Source organism: Aegilops tauschii, chromosome 5, assembly GCF_002575655.3.
Source record: "Aegilops tauschii subsp. strangulata cultivar AL8/78 chromosome 5, Aet v6.0, whole genome shotgun sequence".
NCBI lineage: Eukaryota > Viridiplantae > Streptophyta > Magnoliopsida > Poales > Poaceae > Aegilops > Aegilops tauschii.
The window spans coordinates 454433168-454451379 of NC_053039.3; the positions used below are offsets into that span (position 1 = coordinate 454433168).

The window sequence follows — 18212 nt, forward strand, 5'->3', positions numbered from 1 at the left end:
GGAAGATGGATGGTGGGTCGTTAGGTCCACCGTTGGATTTGGATCCAACTTTGGAGATTTAGAACGAGAATTGATCAAGACGTCTAATCTTTTTCAGGCATCTATTAGTCCAAGATAAGCAACGTTTAATCTTTTTTTATGACGTCTTTCTTGCAAGTGCTCTAGCTCAACGTGAGAGAGGGAACGCGGAGAAGGCCAGAAATTGCAAGTATTTACGAACGCATTCAATGCATTCCAACTTACCCCCTGGATATGCTTTGGCTGGAGTAGTAAGAAAACGCGAGCGAATGCGTCCTGCATACACAATCCTCTCCCGCCGTATTCAATGCGCATTCAATGAATTCCAAAACATTCCGGCCTGGTCTGCTGCTGCCAGTATTTCTAACCATGGCTGGCATCTCGGTTGGATCTCCTCAGACCTACACAGACCATCCCCCGCTCTCGACATCCCATCCTCCAACCAGCCAAGCCGGCGTGATCCCTTCCTCTCAACACCATGGCGGCGCCCTCCACTCTTCGGAGAAGCCCGAGACTGCAGGCGAGGCTGCAGCAGGGCCGCATCACCGAACTGCCATCCGATCTCTTGCGGTGCATCGCCCAGAGGCTCCCGTCCGGCCAAGACGTCGCCAGCTTCCGGCTCACCGGCAGGGTCTGGCGCGACGCGGTGCCGCTCGGGGGCTTCGCTCCCCTTCTGATGCTGCCGGAGTCCCAGGACGGCAGCGCCACCAGCTTCTACAGGCCGTCCGACGGCAAGATCCTCACGGCCAACCTCCCGGACCTGCAAGGGAAGGTTGTGTGCGGCTCGTCGCGCGGGTGGCTGGCGCTGGTGGACGAGGAAGCCTCCGTCACGCTCCTCAACCCCTTCACCGGCGCCACCGTCGCGCTCCCGCCGGCCGACAACAAACTTGGGGCGGTCTGCTTTAGGAAACTGTCCATGGACGTTGACGGCCGGTGGGTCGTGCATTCCTCTCCAAACTACAACGAGGTTCGTGCCATTACGCTAAGCGAGATGAGAGAGCTGCTGTTCCGCGACATCGTGCTATCCTCGCAGCCCGACTCTGCGGACTGCGTGGCCATGGCGCAGCTCGCTTCATCTTACAGCGTCGCCTTCTGTCGCGTCGGGGTTGACAGATCGTGGACGGTGCTCCACGCCGAACTGACGTGCCGCATCCGTTCGGTCGTGCACTGCCACGGCAGCACGTTCCTGGCGATCGGTGAATCCCTCGGGATCTCCATCTGCTACGTCGCCGGTGCTACTCCGAGTGTGACGGCGCTGTGGAGATGCTTCAGTCCGCCCGAATGGATCTGCCCCCGCAGCTACCTGCAAGTGGACGGCAAGCTTCACCTCGTTGGCACTGTGATTGAGAATAACACTCGCCACACCCGGGTCTACATGTGCGATGTCTTCGCCGGGAAACGGATGTGGTCTAGAGTGATGGATGTTGGCAATCAGACATTGTTCGTGTCAAATCTCTTCATGTCAGGCCATGCTGGAGTAAGCATTCCGGGGCTCATGATGAATTTTGTATACTTCTCCGAGCATCTGGATGGCCGTCAAGAGGATCCAGATCATAAGTTGGAGATATCCGACATAGCCAATGGCAAGCCGGAGTTGTTAACTTATAAGAAAAAGGTCCAGGGTTTTTCGGAGGCTCTTTGCTGGATTCAGCCGAAACCAAATCTATGGAGACAAGGTACGCTTACTATTCCATGTAGGTTTTCGTTGTAACTAGTTAAGCTATTCTACTAATCATGATGCATGTGTTCGTTTCATTATTGTTAACGGGGGCGAAAAAAATATTAGATGTCATGCTTGGTGGATAGATCGGTAGTCCATCAATGGTATATGGTCATTATGATTTTGCAACCTGTGTTTATAGATTATTTAACTCCAGTATGTCATGTACTCATGTTCATTATCACGGGTATTGAAAAAAGGGTAGGTATGTCATACTCAGTGCATATGATATATCGGTATGCGATTTTCAATGGTACTTGAAATTGGTCCACTGAATTTGTGAAATAATTGTATCTTTTTACTCACAAAGTCGATGTTTTTCATAGGTCTAGCTAGCGTTTGTTGAGATACTTGTATATTCAACTGACTGATTTACGAAACGATGAAAAGTTCACATGAACCCTACCTCATGTGTGATATTACAACGGTCATCAACAAGATCGTAGTTGCTTAGTTTTTGCAAATTAAGATTCAGTTTTAACTATTTATCTTTTTCAAATAGACATTATTGTCAAGATCTCGACATCTTACAACTGTCCTCATGGTCCAAATTTCCAGCAATTTTTGTCGTCTAAAATTAGTTGTATATTTTGTTGTAACCACATTATTTGGCATGTTATAGTAATTGTTCGAATCACTTTTTGACTATAAATTTGATGATTATTTTCAGGAGGACATGCTAATGAATGAAAGGTTCAAGATCGAACAATGGAAATCAAGCACTTTCTGAGCCTTGTGTGCAATGCAACAAGAAGGGTCGAGTACCAACTTCGTAGTTCCTTTGTTCATGAACTTTAAGATTCAGTTTGGACTCAGTTATGCTACCTATATCTTAAGTTTTCTGAACCAACTTCAATTTCCTTTCCGACTTTTCCCTAAGAGAACACATATTTTCTATGTGGTTCGACTATTGAAGCATGTCGAAGTTGATCTTGTGATGTTCTCGGTTAAATATGGATTTTGCAGGGAGTGGTAGTATGTGATAGTATTTTTTTTTCTTAGGGTGAACTTCAACTTCTTTTTCTGCTGTTAACCCAAACTTCTAAAATTTGCTACTATGGCCTGAAACCAAAAGCTTTGTGTGCATATTTAACATTTACGTCCAATAGGGCTAATTAAACATGTCAATCCCTTGAAATGATAGTCAATGTTGACATTTGTACAAAACTTGAAGTTATCTAGCCAAGAGTTTCTCAGGTATGTACTGTGAATCATATCATACAAACACATAGTTTGAAATCAATATACTAGTGTACTTGAATGAACAACCATAACTTTAGCAAAAACATGTTTTTTTTTTGGTATTTTACTGTTTTTGGTGGAATGATTGTTTGGAGACCCATACCGAACCTTAGTGGTTGGAGTCATATCCACACAATTACACCATGAACCAAGAGGTATCTTTTAAAGTTTGGGGCGTGCTTTTTGTGAAATCCACTCAAAATAATTTAAAATTTTATCTTGGCAAACAGTAAATAAGAAATTGGAGTAAAGTGTTGTATTGTACCTTCCCTTGGTACATTTGGGAGGTTTTTAGAATGCTTCTAGACATAACTTCAGCCTCTTTGTATTTTCCTTTTTGCAACAGTTTATAAAATAAGCTCAATAGTTATAGTAGAAGCACATCAAACAGAAGCTGAGATTGACATAATTTTGTGTTCGCAACAACATAGTCGTGTACTTCTTTCCTCAGCAGATAGTTGATGTCAATCTTTGGTCATATGGGAGCATCCAGGCGGAGGCGGCAATGACGTGGGCTGCATCAACAGTGGATTCGCAATGCAGGCTGGAGTAGGGTTGGGAGTGACCTTCACCAGATAAGGAAACCATTCGTCACCTTGGATTAGAGCAGGGGAGGAACTATGCCTTTGGTCCTGGCCCAAGTAATATGTACACATCATTGATTATGCTTTGACCATGCCACCTCACCGCTTTTGCTAACGCTCCACGCCTCCTCCAACCACTGACCACACCTAGACGTCGTGCATCCCTCGTTTCGAGCATGCAGCCAAGTGGAATTGTGACATTGCTTCTGGCCATGCACGAGCGTGATGCCCTCGCAATCATTCGTCTCCTTTAAAAATTACTAGCTTCTGATTCTTAAATTCTCTTTGATTCAACTCCACTTGTTTTCCTTCTTCAGACAATTTATTAATGGTTTCGTTGTTAGGACGAGACTTTGACCTGCCATAAAATTGATGTTGTTAGGTTCATACTCAGAAGTACTTATATGTAGTTGTGATTTCGTATCACAAACATTACGTACTAATAATTTATTTTTTGGCTAAAGGGTTTGTTCTAATGTTACTAAATACTCAATGTATTCTGGAACAGAGGATGTGTTAGTAAAATTTATATGGGTCAAATGATCTTATTCATTCAATTTAATATAAATTTCTTGAGATGGTGAGGAACCAAGAGGTACTTGATTGTTTCTCGGTCCAAAAGATCATTAGGAGTAGAAAAAAAAACATAATTTTTCAAGCAAACCCATGGAATCTGAAGAGTAATACAGATAGAGATATCAATTTATTACACAAAATACACAATACACCATACTACCTAGAGTACAATCCATATCTAATTACAATTTATGCAATAATACACACAATTTATATAATATACTCCCTCCGTTCATAATGCAGTGCATATAGATTTTCTACAAAGTCAAACTTGACACATTTTGACCAAGTTTAAATAAAAAACTATTTACATATACAACACAAAATATATACAATATGAAAGTACGTCTTGTGATGTATCTAATCATATGTATTTGGTATTCTAGATGTACAATTTTTCTCTACAGACATGGTCAAAGTTAATAATGTTTGACTTCTCAAAATATCTATACACACTACATTTTGAAATGGAGGGAGTAATAGCTAATGTATTTAGACGTTGAGGTGGACATGCTCCCAGGCGTCAAAGTCATGGGCGAGGAAGGGTCACCATGGGAGGCCAGCCACAGTCGGGGCTAGCTGTGTCGCGTCGTCCATGCCATGCCAGCCCAGATCCATTTTAAACCAAGGAGGAAGAAGGGAGAAATGTCGGATGGCGGCGTGCTCTCCGTGCTCCCCTGATGTATGTTCCCGGTAGGAAGAAGGTGACTTGGCACGGCTGTGTCTTTGGCCTTGTTACACCGCCATACCAGGTTTGGGAATTTGGGATGGAAAGCCAGCAACAGTGAAGGAGGTTGGCCACTATGTGCTTCTTCCTGGCCGGGCCATCGAATCACTGGAAAGAGGAGAGCTCTTGTATCTTCATTGTCTGTGGTGGTAGTGGTGTTGATATGTAGCGGATCAAGTATGTAGTGGATTAGTACAAGTTACACGGAGCAAACAGAAACAAAATGAAACTAATATGAATTGCAAGAATATAGCAATCCCATCATGGGGCAGAGAAGATTCCATCAGTTCAAACAAACAATAAAGAATACGTTCAGCAAATAAAAAAATATTCTACACTAACCAGATCAGGAAATCATGGAGAAGTCTTAAAAGAGAGGTGGATATGATTCTAGGGCAGTGCATTCATCTCCGTGACAGCAAAAGACTCAAATTTTGGTCTCATTCTACAATCCAAAATTCTAACAAACAAACTACAGTAAACATGATTACAAATATACGAACCACTGGAATAGAATTTTATAAGTGAGAAAACGGTGACAAACTCCCTCTAAATGTAGGCATTGGCTCAAATAAGTTGTTGGCAACTCATACACAGGTAAAGCGTGAAGCAAGAGAGAGAAAACTTAATAACTGGATTGCTACACAAAGATGCCTTGTACAGAATCCATACATGTTTTTGTTAGGGGAAAACTAGAGAAACGTTGTAGTATTTGGTACAGCAGCAAACATTCCTGACCCGTGTAGAACTAGCTGATGCCAGTGACAAGCGCTCATAAGTGCATGTGCCACTGGTAATTGCAAAATTGCCAATGACGAAAATAAAGTAAGTAACCAGCAAAAGTTCCGCACAATACAGGGAGCATTCTGGTCAAATATCAGCACGTATTTCTCTCGTCAGTTACTAGTGACAAGCATTTTGTGTACTCCTGCTGTTTCGAAATATAAGTCTTTTTAGAGATTTCGATATGGACTACATATGAAACAAAATTAGTGAATGTACACTCTAAACTATGTCTATATAAATCCGTATGTAGTGTATATTGGAATCTCTAAAAAGACTTATATTTAGGAACGGAGGTAATACTAGTCACCGTTAAGGTGGTGGTTATAACTGTTTCAGCTGTAGTAAACAAGCATGCTTTTCTCTTGTTTGCCAAAAGTAAAAAAAGAATGCTTCTATTAAATCAAATGTCAAAAGGTGCTGAAACTTAACCAAAATGCTCTCTGAATTGTGCAAAACTTACTGGAGTTTTCTAAATGTTTGTGTTCAGTTTGAATATTGAACCCAAAATTTGATGCTTAAACTAAACATGCATGTTGAGTTAATTGCACAAAACCACCACATTTGGGGTATCGTTTGCAGAAAACCACGAGGTCACTAATTTTTGCAAAAAACACCGCACACTCAGTAATCTTTTTGCGAAAAGCAATGATCGAGTGATTTAGATCGTTTAATCACTTTCTGACAAGTGGGGCCGAATTGTCGGGAGATGACTTGGCAAAACATTTACATATACACCCTTAGATCTTAAAAATAAAAGCATCGACCCCCTCCCCCGCGGACAGCAGCTCCTTCCTCACGCGCAACAGCTGGTGGGCACACCGGTCGGCGAGCCGCATGATAGCGCATGACATGTCCCCGCACACGCCGGCCATCTCTGCAACCACGAGGGCCAGCAGCGCACTGTCGTTGTCGGCCACGAGCCTCAGCACGCCCTCGAGCCACGCCACCTAGTCCTTCTCTGGCGCACGCCACAGTGTGGATCCAGGCAAACGGCAGCAAGGACATGGCGGTAGGGTTGACCAGCGCCGCGGTCATGGCCGTCGTCCTGGAGGCAGAGAGAGGATGAGCTGCATGAGAGAGAGAAGGGAGAAGGGAGAGATACAAGGGAGGAAGAGGGGGCGGCGGTGGTTCTCGGCGCACTAGTGAACTGGCGGCGGCGAGCTGTCGGGGCAGCTGTGGACGCCCAGATCCGGTCGGTGGAGGCGGTTGGCGGAGCTCTGGCCGGTGGGGCTCCTTGGATGCGGCAGCGGAGCAGTTGTTGTCCTGCAGGATAGCACAGCCAGGAGAGAAAAGAGGTCACGAGGAGAAGAAAAGAAAAAGGAGGAGGAAGAAGATGGTAGGCGGGGCAGCAGTGGTCGCTGGTGGCGAGGTCCCCGGAGCGCCGCGGGGGTTGGCTCGGCCTCTCCCGATCCAGACGGGATCGAGGCGAGGAGGCGCGCTGCAGTTGTGCACAGCCAGAGGTGGGGTGTTGATTGCGCTTTTTTTAGATCTATGGATGTTTACATCAATTTGTGCCAAGTTAGCATATTACAATTGGGGCCCATCTATCGGGAAAGTGCTTAAATAGGCTAAATTCCCTGATCAGTGTTTTTAGAAAAAAGATTACTGAATGCGCGGTGGTTTTTGCAAATAATTAGTGACCTCGTCGTTTTTTGCAAACGATGCCCAAATGTGGTAGTTTTGTGCAATTAACTCTCCATGTTAGTATTATATATGTCTTTGCCATTTTTACCTAACATTTCAGGTTGAAACTCAGAAGATATGTCCCAGATCATCAATAAAGCATATTTCTCGTGAACTTCATGCTAAAAGAGCCATCGACTTACCAGAATGCCTACTGAATTATTCTTAATTTACAGGAATATTTTCATTATGCACAGTTTAAATTCTGAATGCAAATTTTAGTATGAAAGTAAATAGTCTTGGTTCTTGCAAATCATGTGGCAAAAATAGCTGAAAATTTATGAGAATGTTTACAGGATTGTATGTTATTTACTGGGATCTTTTGAAAGTTTATGCATAGAAATTTCTAGATTTGTCAATACTTTAGTTTTACGTGAGAAAAAGGGCCGAGTCATTCATTGAAAAATTACATACAAGCTCAAGATCGATCAGATTAGGTGAAGTGACTAGAAAACTTATATGACCATTTCATGGCACTACATAATCCAGTACCAGTGACAATAATCTGAGAGAGAGAGAGAGAGAGAGAGAGAGAGAGAGAGAGGTATCTTAAAACGTTTTAAGACCCGGGTACGATAATGTAGACTAAACTCAAATTGGCATTATAAATTAAACTCCGCTACAAACTGTTTTTTCTCAATAAACTCCGCTACAAACATATAAGTTCTGAAGGGCAAAATAAACACGTAAAACGTCCAATAGAGCACACAATTATTCTGGGCGGCCGATAGGCATCTTGCACGAGGATGGCCTAAGCTTACGACCCGCAACCCGAATCTGCTTTCCATTTGCACCTTTTAGCTAGGAAAGTGTGACGCCCCTTTGTTGCTTCGCACTGAGAGATGGCTGTCATTAGAGCGTTGTCCATGTCGAGTGGTGCTGGAGGATATCGCGCGCTTCGTGCCCAAGGATAAGAGAAATAAGAGCATGACGCTGTCTTGTTACTTATGTGGTGTGGCACATTCGAAGGAGCACAACCGAAGAACATTTGATAAGAAATCATGGTGGCGAACAAAGTTAGAGATGACATTGGCCTCCTGAAGGAGGCAAGAGAGATGTAGTTTGTCTTGCGTAGGGGAATGGCCCTATACGGTCCCTGTTGTATTTCCCTTTTCAGTGTACCTTCTTCCTTATCTGGCAGAGCTCCAACTGATTCCGTAAAAGAAGTGGAAACAGTTCATACAGCCGGCTGAAAAGAACACTTCATTGGACGCGTGCATCATCGTTCGATTGAACTAAATCATATGGCTGGGACATGCTTTAAAGGAAGAAGGGATTCGGGTCATGTATTCACCACAGCGCCTGCAACTTTATATCTTTCCATGTTTTCTTCCTACTCGCAACTCGGCTGCTCCTCCAAAATTGAACACCGAATCCTCCCTCGCTCGAATCCCTGCAGCTCGGCCGGTCCTGGCTTTTCTGAGGCCCGGGGGCAAACTTAAAAAATGGGCCCAATCAAGGTTCAAGGCAGCAACTACAACATAGTAAAATATTCACTCATGTAGATATAAATCAGAAAATCTCATTTGATTTCAAACATCCAACTAAACAACGATCTCGGTCTATACACGCACGTCCCACACCATCAGCTCCCCCTAACCACAACCGGATAAGCCTAGCATCTAAGTTAGTTAGTTAGTTTGTTTGTAGAGCTTTCTGTGGAACAACCAGCGCGTTGTATATATTTATACGAGTGACCAATGCATCAGTACGGTTCGACCCATTCCGTGTCTTTGTCTTCTACAATTAGCAACTCAAGTCTTGTAATACATCATAGACATGTACTACACGATAAGAGTTTTTTAGGCACCATTTTACAATACCAGAACGGTGGCAGCACCTGAATGGTTTGCGGAGAAAAGAAGAAATCAAACTATCCAGTTCCAAAAACCTCAGATATCGCTATGCTCCTCTCGCGTCCCACCGTCGATTTTGTATCTTAAGCAGCCGAGACGACCAGTTAGGGTGTCCAAATTAAAAAAAGTACAAAGATCAATCAAATGGAAAAAGGACTGAGAATTTACAAGAACCTTTTGAAGCGTTCTTTGTCCTGGTTGCAAAGCAAATGGAGCTGATGAGGTGCTGCGTGCCTGCCCCTGATGCTGCTCACCGGATGGGAATGACGAATCCATAAAAACGTGAGATGGAAAAGGTCTAAGGAAACACCATAATCAATTCTTTGCAAGAGGAACAAACTTAGAACGAGAGACAGATGACGGGAGAATAAAGTCTACTGTACGGTGCGTCACTGAGTAAATCGATGGTTGACCTCACGTTCACGTGGCCCGCGTCCGTGTAGGCTAGCTGATTGGGCCATGGTTTTAGTGCTTGTTTCAGTTAACCCTCGATCCATTTGAGAAAACGATGGGCTGAACAAAAAATGATGGACTAGTATACCCAGTAGTACTAGAGCAACTAATCAGCGAGTACTCCTTCGGACGCCCTGCAAAAGTCACTTTTGGTGGGCTGGAAGTGTGCCACTTGACGCGCTACCTGCCACCACCACGAGTCAGGGTTTGGGTGCTCCCTCTGGATTTTATTTTTTATGTGCGTTTTTGGCTTTTAGATGATTCATTTTTCTGTTTTTTTGGCTCTTCGGTTTTCCGCCGGCTTTTCTTAGGTTTTGGGCAATAAAATTGAAAAAAAATCACAAGAGAAAAGTTTTTTTTTCCTTTTGCGAGAGGCGCAGATTTACTTCTCATGGAGGCACGGATTTGCTTCCGCGAGAGGCACAGTCATGCCTCTCGAAAAAGGAAAAAAGAAATCAGGTTTTTTTCCTTCCGCGATAGGCACATATTTACTTTTCGTGGAGGCATGGATTTGTTTCCGCAAGCCGCATAATCGTGCCTCTTGGGAAAAAAGAAAAGAGAATGCATTTTTTCTTCCGCGAGAAGCACAGATTTGCTTGCGCGAGAGGCACAGTTGTGGCTCTTCGAAAAGGGAAAAAATGTCCTCCCAGTTCGGTTTTTTCATGAAAAAAATGTTCGGCGAAAGCTATCACCATGGGATCTTGTTTTGATGATCTGGACGCAAGGAATCCAACAGTGAAAACGGTACGATATTTGGACGTGCGGTTTAAGAAATAAAATGTTTTGTATAAATGTATAAAAAAAAGGGAAAACTTCTAGGTTGCGACAAGTGGCGCACATGCAGTGTGCCACTTGTGGCAACCTGGGTGGGAGTGACTTTGCAAGAAGTACTCCTTAATTAGTGATTTCATGTACGTACGCACGGCGGGTGGTCGGGGACCGTCATCTGGCTGGCCCCTCGGCGGTCGCACTTCTTGCCCCGGCTCAGGGCCGGCCGGGACCATTGCTTCTGGAAGCTCCCTCTGTCACCGGTGATGCACGCTGCAGTAGTTGTTGTTCCTATATCTCTCCAAGGTCCACCAGGATCCTTGTCGATGAGGGCATCTCCCACCTTTGTAGCAGCCACTATGGATGTACTTTAGTCCATCAAGTAAGTTGTCAAACTTGGTGGCCCGCTGCAAGGAAGTTCTGCCGGGTAGCGGTCGTGCTAGCCGTTGTTGGTGGGTGTAATGCAAAGCCAGGACCAGTGCTGCTTGAGGGTGCTACAAGCCTACTGACTGCTGCCACTATTGCAACTGTGGATCTCGTCGGAGCCAGAGGCGCGCTGTGGATCGAGAAGGGGTGCTACTGCAAAGTTAGATGGTGGATTATTGTAAGGGAATTGTGCTCGGCCACACACGATCGTCTTTCTTCCTTTCCTTCTGTCCCCTTCATAACGAGGAAGAGCTTCCTGTCCGCGACAATCCAGTCCACCACCGCTGGAAGATGGACAGTATTGTAAGCTTCGTACCTCGATGGTGTTGTCAACATGACAGCGGGCATCACAACATCACTAGTGTTGTAGATGCTCACTTGTCTCCTTTGCAACACCATCGATGTTGCACAGTGCTCGCCGGTGTGAAATGGGTGGCGGCGAGGTTGCAACCTCACCTCTATTGCAGAGGTCGTCGGGGGTCGCAACATCACCTATGTTGCGGTGGCAACCTGGTTCGCGCTGCAAACATTCTGGCTGGCGGTGGCTCATCGACCGAACGTTTTCCATTCCCGCAATCTAACGGCTTAGAAGGCGGCTGATTTTCTCCTTACGTCAGCCGACTCACATGCAGCATGTGCCTTAAAATAAATGACATGACTATAGAGTAGCACCGCATACCCGCGCTCGCATGCAGTGGCTGCTAAACCTCTTGTTGCGATTAAAAAGCCTGCAGTCATGTGGGCTGCCGGCCTGTGCATATATCATGGTTCTGCTGATGGTGATAAATTCACCCACGGTCACTAGACTCATTCAAAAAATTGACTTTGGTCACTTGACTTAGAAATTGCCAGATTACGGTCACGAAGCGCATATCAGTGAACAAAAGTGGTCACCGCGTACGCTTGGGCTACTCATCCCATCGACATGGCACAGGCTTTGACCGATGGACCGACAATGTCATAAAAGCAAGGGTGTTTTGCATTAATGTGACATCAGCTAACCCTTGCTATTTTGCACAAATCTCCCCAACATTTTCCAATCTCTCATTTCAAAATTGAAGTCATGGTCACTGCTATGCAGCAACCGATGGAGGTCGCCACCACCGCAGCAGGGGACTATGGCATTGTGGGTGATTTGGTGCTCGCGGCGCCGGCGGCAGAGGCATGCTGCAGCCAGTGCTAGATGAGGCATAGGCGGCCAAGAGTGAGTTGGTGCAGCACCGATGAAGAAGCTTGATGGGGCAGTCATAGCGCGCCGGCAAGGACGTGGTGGACAACCATAGGATGGGTCGCAAGCGGCTGGGAGGCGAGTGCGGCGGCATGAACGCGTGACAAGAAGCAGCTGGGCATCGGGTATTGTGTAGCTGCCGGTCCAGAGAGAAAGAGTGACCACCCCGACCATATGGAGAGCTCCACCGTCTGCCCCTATATAAGCCCCGGCCGCCCTAGCTTCTCTCCAAAAATCCTAGCCAAGCCTTCTCCCTCCTCCCATCGCCGCCACAGTCTCTCCCTTCCCTCTATTTTTCACTCCCCGTGCGCGCCATTGGGAGCTCTGTAGCCAACACTCTTCGGCAGTTTATCCAATGGTAACTACGAGCCCCACCCCCATGTCAACAGGAACCGCAACATCACCCAGAGTTTCACCGCGCAACGGACTGAGCCAAGATGCCCCGACGTTGACGAGCATGTCACCGATCTCTGCCTCGGCAATTCGTCGTCGGTGCCACAAAACGATGTCGTTGTTGTTCCCGGCTGCCTCCGACTCCTCCCTCGACTCTGCGGCGTTGGTGTGCATCTCCTGCCGCGTTCCCGATGGGCCCTGCTTCCCCGAGCTCCTCCTACACGACGTCGCGCTCCAGCAAGTTCTTTGGCCTCGCCCTCGAGTGCCTCCTCATCGCCCAAACCAATCCTGCCTTGTCAAACCTCTCCAACGCGTTCCCGCAGGGAGCCTCATCCCTTGACCTCCCCCCTGCTTCTCTCTTGTATCGCATAACCCCCTGCCGCCCAGATTGCGCCGCCGGCTCCCATGGTTGTGCAACTAGGGATTTGGGAGGCGATGGGCTAGGGATTTCTGAGTGGATTTACGGGGAGGTGATGGGCTAGGGATTACCCGAGCTGCTCCTTAGCCTGGCATCCAACGCTTCAACCAGACCACGCTACTGCAGCTCTCGCACTGTGCCTCGCTCGTCTCACTCAACCTCAGCCCCGACGCCTTGTGGGGCGCACTGCTGAGCAACTCGTCGTGCTCCCTCGCTCGCGTCGCTTGACCTCAGTAGCAACAACATCAAGGGGACTGTGCCGCCGGGCCTTGCCGCACTGCAGGGGCTCTAGGTGCTCGATCTGCGGGGCAACCGCCTTTCCGGCGTCCTTCGTGGCAGTGGCCGCGAGCTGCCGCAGTGGGACGAGGTGGTGGCGGAGGCGGCTGTATGTGGTGGTGATGTGCGCGGGCCACGACGACGAGAGGAGGTGGTGGGGCAGAGGGGTTGGAGGTCAGGGCTGATGTGGCGGGGTCGGAGAGCCACGAGGGCGATGAGCTCCCCACGACGGCACAGCCTTGGGGTGTTATATGTAAAAGTGCGACTGATGTCTACTTGTAGTTTCGCCAACCCAACCCCCCCCCCCCCCCCCCCCCCCCCCCGCCCTTTTGGCATCACCCTAGACATGGTCAACATGTCAAAGCGTATGCCCCATCGACGGTATACGCAGCTCATAAATACGCGGTGATCATCTCTGTTCGTTGTTGTAAGTTTCCTGTCCGTAATCCTGGTATTCTTGAGTATACCGACCAATGTGAACTGTAATCCTGGTATTACTGAGTCTACCGATCAAAGTGAATTTTAACGGACGTGTCTAATGACCGCGGGTGAATTTTTCTCACGCTTCTGAAACCCACGTCATCTCCTCCTTGTCTCTTTCACTCCCTCACAGTAAGTATAGATTTCTACTCGCATGCATGGATGCAGCTTGTGAGCACTTCCCTCTAAATAAAATATTGCTATGAAAACTCTAAATAAAATATTGCTATGAAAACTCTAAATAAAATATTGCTATGAAAGTTAGAAGGTAGATTTTTCACTGTTTTAAGACCTTTGTCATGGGTGCCTGCCTACTAGTTAATTGTGCCACCGCTGTTTGGCTTCGCACACTACCACCTTGTATTGAGGACTTGTAGCCTCTCGACTGTAACTCTATGAACTTGTAATAAAGCTCCTTCTATCCTCGCAAAAAAAAAACTTGTGCCGAGTTGCTTCAAACAAATTGTTGTATTTTTTTGCACCAGTTGTTTGCTATGTTTGTGAGTTTAATTGTGCTGTCTTATATTTTTCATATCACTTGCAGCATATTTTTACACTAGTTGCTATAATAGTTTACTGTATTTTTCGGTTTTATTGTGTCAAATGTTTCATAGGGCTTGTCGCATTGTTTACACCTAGTTGTCTGTTTGATGTGCTTGTCGGTTCTGTGCCGAATTGTTTCGTACAGCTGGCCGTAGTTTTTTGCGCCTAGTTGTCAAGGATGGTTTGCTCGGTTTGCTCTACTTCATAGTTTCATTGTGCTGAATTGTTTCATATATATGGCTTGTCATCTTCCATACACCTAGTTGTCAAGCATGATAATTTGTTGTGCTTGTCAGTTTAATTTTGTCGAATTATTTCATAGGGCTTGCTGTACTTTTTACACCTGGTTGTTATGATGGTTTGTTGTGCTTGTCAGTTTAATTGGAAAGAGTTGCTATATTATGTACACGCAGTTATCAAAAGATAATTTATTGTGTTTTTCTATCTATTTAATAATTAATTGTGTCAAGATTTCATGCTTACTTCATGCAACCTGTCGTTTCTTGAAAAAACTGTAGTTAGCAGGTGATTTGTTGTGCCTGCAATAAAGTTTGAGAAAACTACTAGCCAAACAATAGCATGTATTTTTTATATGTAACTGAATTTTATATGGTCAACATAATTTTTCTTGAATCTTGGTCAATATTCATTTTAGAGGTTTACACAGGGTGTGTTCATGTTGAAAGGCGACTATAGTTCCGGAGTTTTTCGCCTATCAATGGGTCATTCGAAAGATGTATAACCCCGCCATTCTATATTATAGGCCACTAACGACCTTCGACACTCGTTCCCGTTCCTCGACCCCATCGACCAGGAAACCTGGCAACTCTTGCCCCATGTCCAACGCCCTCAGCGCTCTGAGGCCCTCCCAAACGGCACCAACCATGGTTGCATAAGTATTTTTACTTCTTTATTTCACTCAGATCTCAGTTGATGCAGCGAGCAGTTTAATTGTATTAGACATGTTTTGTAGCGTGTAAGAAGTATGTACCAGATATACTGTTGGAATTAAACCCGACTTGATGCCCCTGCTAGCCGGTGTGTGCACGGGACGTGTACATGTCCGATTAGAAATTGAAGTGTATACCGAGTAGGACTAGGTTAGTTGGCAGGTTAGCTAGCTAATATAAATACTCAGGTATCCTTGTACTTTTGTACCATGGGTTTGTGAAGTAATACAAATCAGAACAGGCTCGATACGAGCCTGTGACAATACGCCGGCGTCTTGTGTTCACGTGCGTTGTTTCCGCCGGGGCTATATCCATCGGATCGAAAGCTCTAGCTAGCTACGTGTGTGTACGCAACAAGGATCGATCAGCTCGCCAAGGCTACTAGCTTTGCACCTCGGTGCAGCGTGCATCTCGGCGTAAAGGAGCTCGTCCAGAGTGCATCGGCTAGTAGAAGCGTTCGTCGTCGATCGTCACCGTCGCCGAAAAGTACTCGGCGACGAGGTCTGGGCCAACATATACTGTGTACAGTGCAGTGAGCGGCAATTCTCATGTTCCTGAGAACTGAAAGTCTGGTCGATTGGTTGTCAATAGTCTCCCGGAACGGACCTCGGGCTCGCGCTAGGCGCTCCCTTCCGCTAGGGTTCCCGCTGCCGCCGGCCGTCGGCGCGTGCCCTCTGGCGCCTCCTGCCCCCCTCTCCCCTCTCCCCTCCTGTTCCCGCCCCTACGCCGCCTCCCCGGGAGGTGGCCGGGGCGGCGCGCCCCTCCCCTCCCTCTCGACCCCTTCTCTGGTAGATCTCCCCCACCGCCGCCGGCGGGTGCCCCCGGCGCTGGTTCGGGTGGTGCCGGCGGCGGCGGGTCCTTCCTTCCCCGCGCGCTCGTCTCCTTCCCGGGGCTGGTGGCGGCGGCGGTGCTGCTCGGCTGGGCGGCGGCCCGACGACCCGGCGATGGTCGCCGGCGGTGGGCGCGGTGGCGGTGCTGCCCTTGGCGGCAGGGTGGCGTGGTGACGTGCGCTGGCCGGCGGCGCGCCCTAGGCCTAGATCTGGGCCCTCCCGACCCCATCTGGGTCCTAGTGGGTCGATCTCCAGGCGTGGCCTCGTTGTCTGCGGCTCGATGTGGAGGAGGAGCGGCTCGGATGTGGGGCGGCGGCGCCGACGGCGTGCCGGCAGCAGCGCAAGGGCGGGAGCTTTACGGACCCACAAGGGCTCGGCCGGGCATGTGAGCCTACGGGCCTGGTGTGCTCCTACTATTGCGTTCGGACGGCTACCGTCGCTGACGGTGGAGGTGGGCCCTCCCGCGTGCCGACGGTGCTGATACCCTAGTCCCGGCTTTGGTTCTTCGCCGTGCTGTCCTCACTTCGCGGTGCCGTGGTGAGACGGCGTGGGGGCCTCATGACCGTGTTGGCGAAGGGTGGTGGTTGGTTTGGTGGCAGGCTCCGGACTGTCCGAGGTGCGGGTTGGGATCGGGGAAACCCTTGTCGGCATGGCCGACACCGGCGCGGTGGCGCCTATGGGTGCCACCTGACCTTCCGGGAGGGCGTCGGGGGCTACCCTTCCTCTCGCCTTGTCGTGTACCGGGGGAAACCCTTCGCAGCAGCGTCGTCATCGTCGCGATCCTTCTTGAAGGTGTTGATAGGTGCCGGCGCTTCGGAGTCTTGGAGCCTAGTGGAAGATCCCGGTGGGCGCAGTGGTCGCGAGGCTTCTTCGTTTTTGTTGATCCGCCGTTGTCGGCATTTGTTTCTTTTGCTCTTTCTCTGTCGTTTCTTTTGGGCGTGATTGTGCTGCTTCTGCTCTAGCACCTATCCCTGTGTGGTTCGGTTGGTTGCTTTATATACAAAGCGGGGGGGAACCCTTTTTCGGAGTCTCATGTTCCTCTGCACCCCAGGATCAACCCCTCGTACTCTCAACTACAAAAAGACTATGTTTTCGGTCAGGCTTTTCTCCAATCATAAACATAATATTTGTCTAATAATAGGTGCAGCTGCTTGGGGATGGACACCTCCAGCCTCACAAAACTCCATGGAAAGCTAATGCAGGTGACATGGGGCTTACTCAATATGGTGGTGTTCAGGTTAGTTCTATTATGCTTTATCTCATGGTAATTATTTTCTATTGTTACAATTAGGAATAAATGATGATGTGATTTCTGGAGTTTGTTGTTTTATCAAAGTGTTGTGCACTGAAATAGTTGTCCTATTTTATGTATGGCTTGATTTAGTGGAAAACGGATAATTATAATGCATTCAATGGGTGTGGCAGCTAGGCAGATCCTTTATCCATGAACAGTTGGACAAATCTTTCTCCATTGTAGGTTGACTCATTGTCCTTCAATAGTTACTTTGATCCACATGTATATCGAAAATTTTGAGGGGTCAAGTGCTTGACTTGAAACACTATTTTCTCTCTGTGCCTCCTGAGTCCTGACTCCAGTTCGTACCACCAAAAATGGAAGGCTCCCAAATGATGAAACCAACCCGGTGTGGCCAGGTAAGTCAAACTGAAAAGTTATCGCATACTCCCTGCTCTCATATGTAGTAGATTTAAGATCACATAACTTTTTTTATATACATTAAGGCTTCAAGTTAATTAAAACCGATGGATTCAGTACACTTATTGGATGCTAGTTGTGCAAGTAAACTCGTAATGAAGCTATTTTGTTTTCTCTCACTACATGCTCATGTTAGTGCTTGCAAATCCAATTTAGATTGTTCTCATCCAGGGTAATTTGGCACAGCTGTGTTCCCATGCGGCGGCATATGTGAAGAGTATGTGAAGAAAAATTGGATTTGAATAGTGTATTCAGGTAATTTGGCACCCTGTACACCTTATAACTTTTTAGTTGTTAGGACACCTTCTAAGCTATTCCGTCTCAAAGTGGAGAAATACATGGTTTTGGCTAGTTCAGTATTTTTCAGAGAGCTTTTCCAATGCCTGTATGCCATATGTACACAGCTTAAGAGAAGTGAAATGATCAGAATATGTTTCGTGGTGTTAGAGTATGTGAAGAAATAAAGTATTTATGGTAGTGGATCAGTTGTGACTTCATATAAGTGTAAAATATCACCTCTACTGAGGCATTGCAATTTCAG

The 18212-nt window shown here is 47.0% G+C and overlaps 1 protein-coding gene across 1 annotated transcript; it reads left to right on the forward strand.

Annotated features, from left to right (window-relative positions):
• The first annotated feature begins 496 nt into the window (after positions 1-496).
• Positions 497-2468, forward strand: LOC109772316 (uncharacterized). The gene is made up of 3 exons (XM_020330998.1): positions 497-1694; positions 1881-1939; positions 2409-2468. Exons 1-3 carry the CDS (start codon positions 497-499, stop codon positions 2466-2468), a joined length of 1317 nt encoding a protein of 438 aa, XP_020186587.1.
• The last annotated feature ends 15744 nt before the right edge of the window (positions 2469-18212 follow it).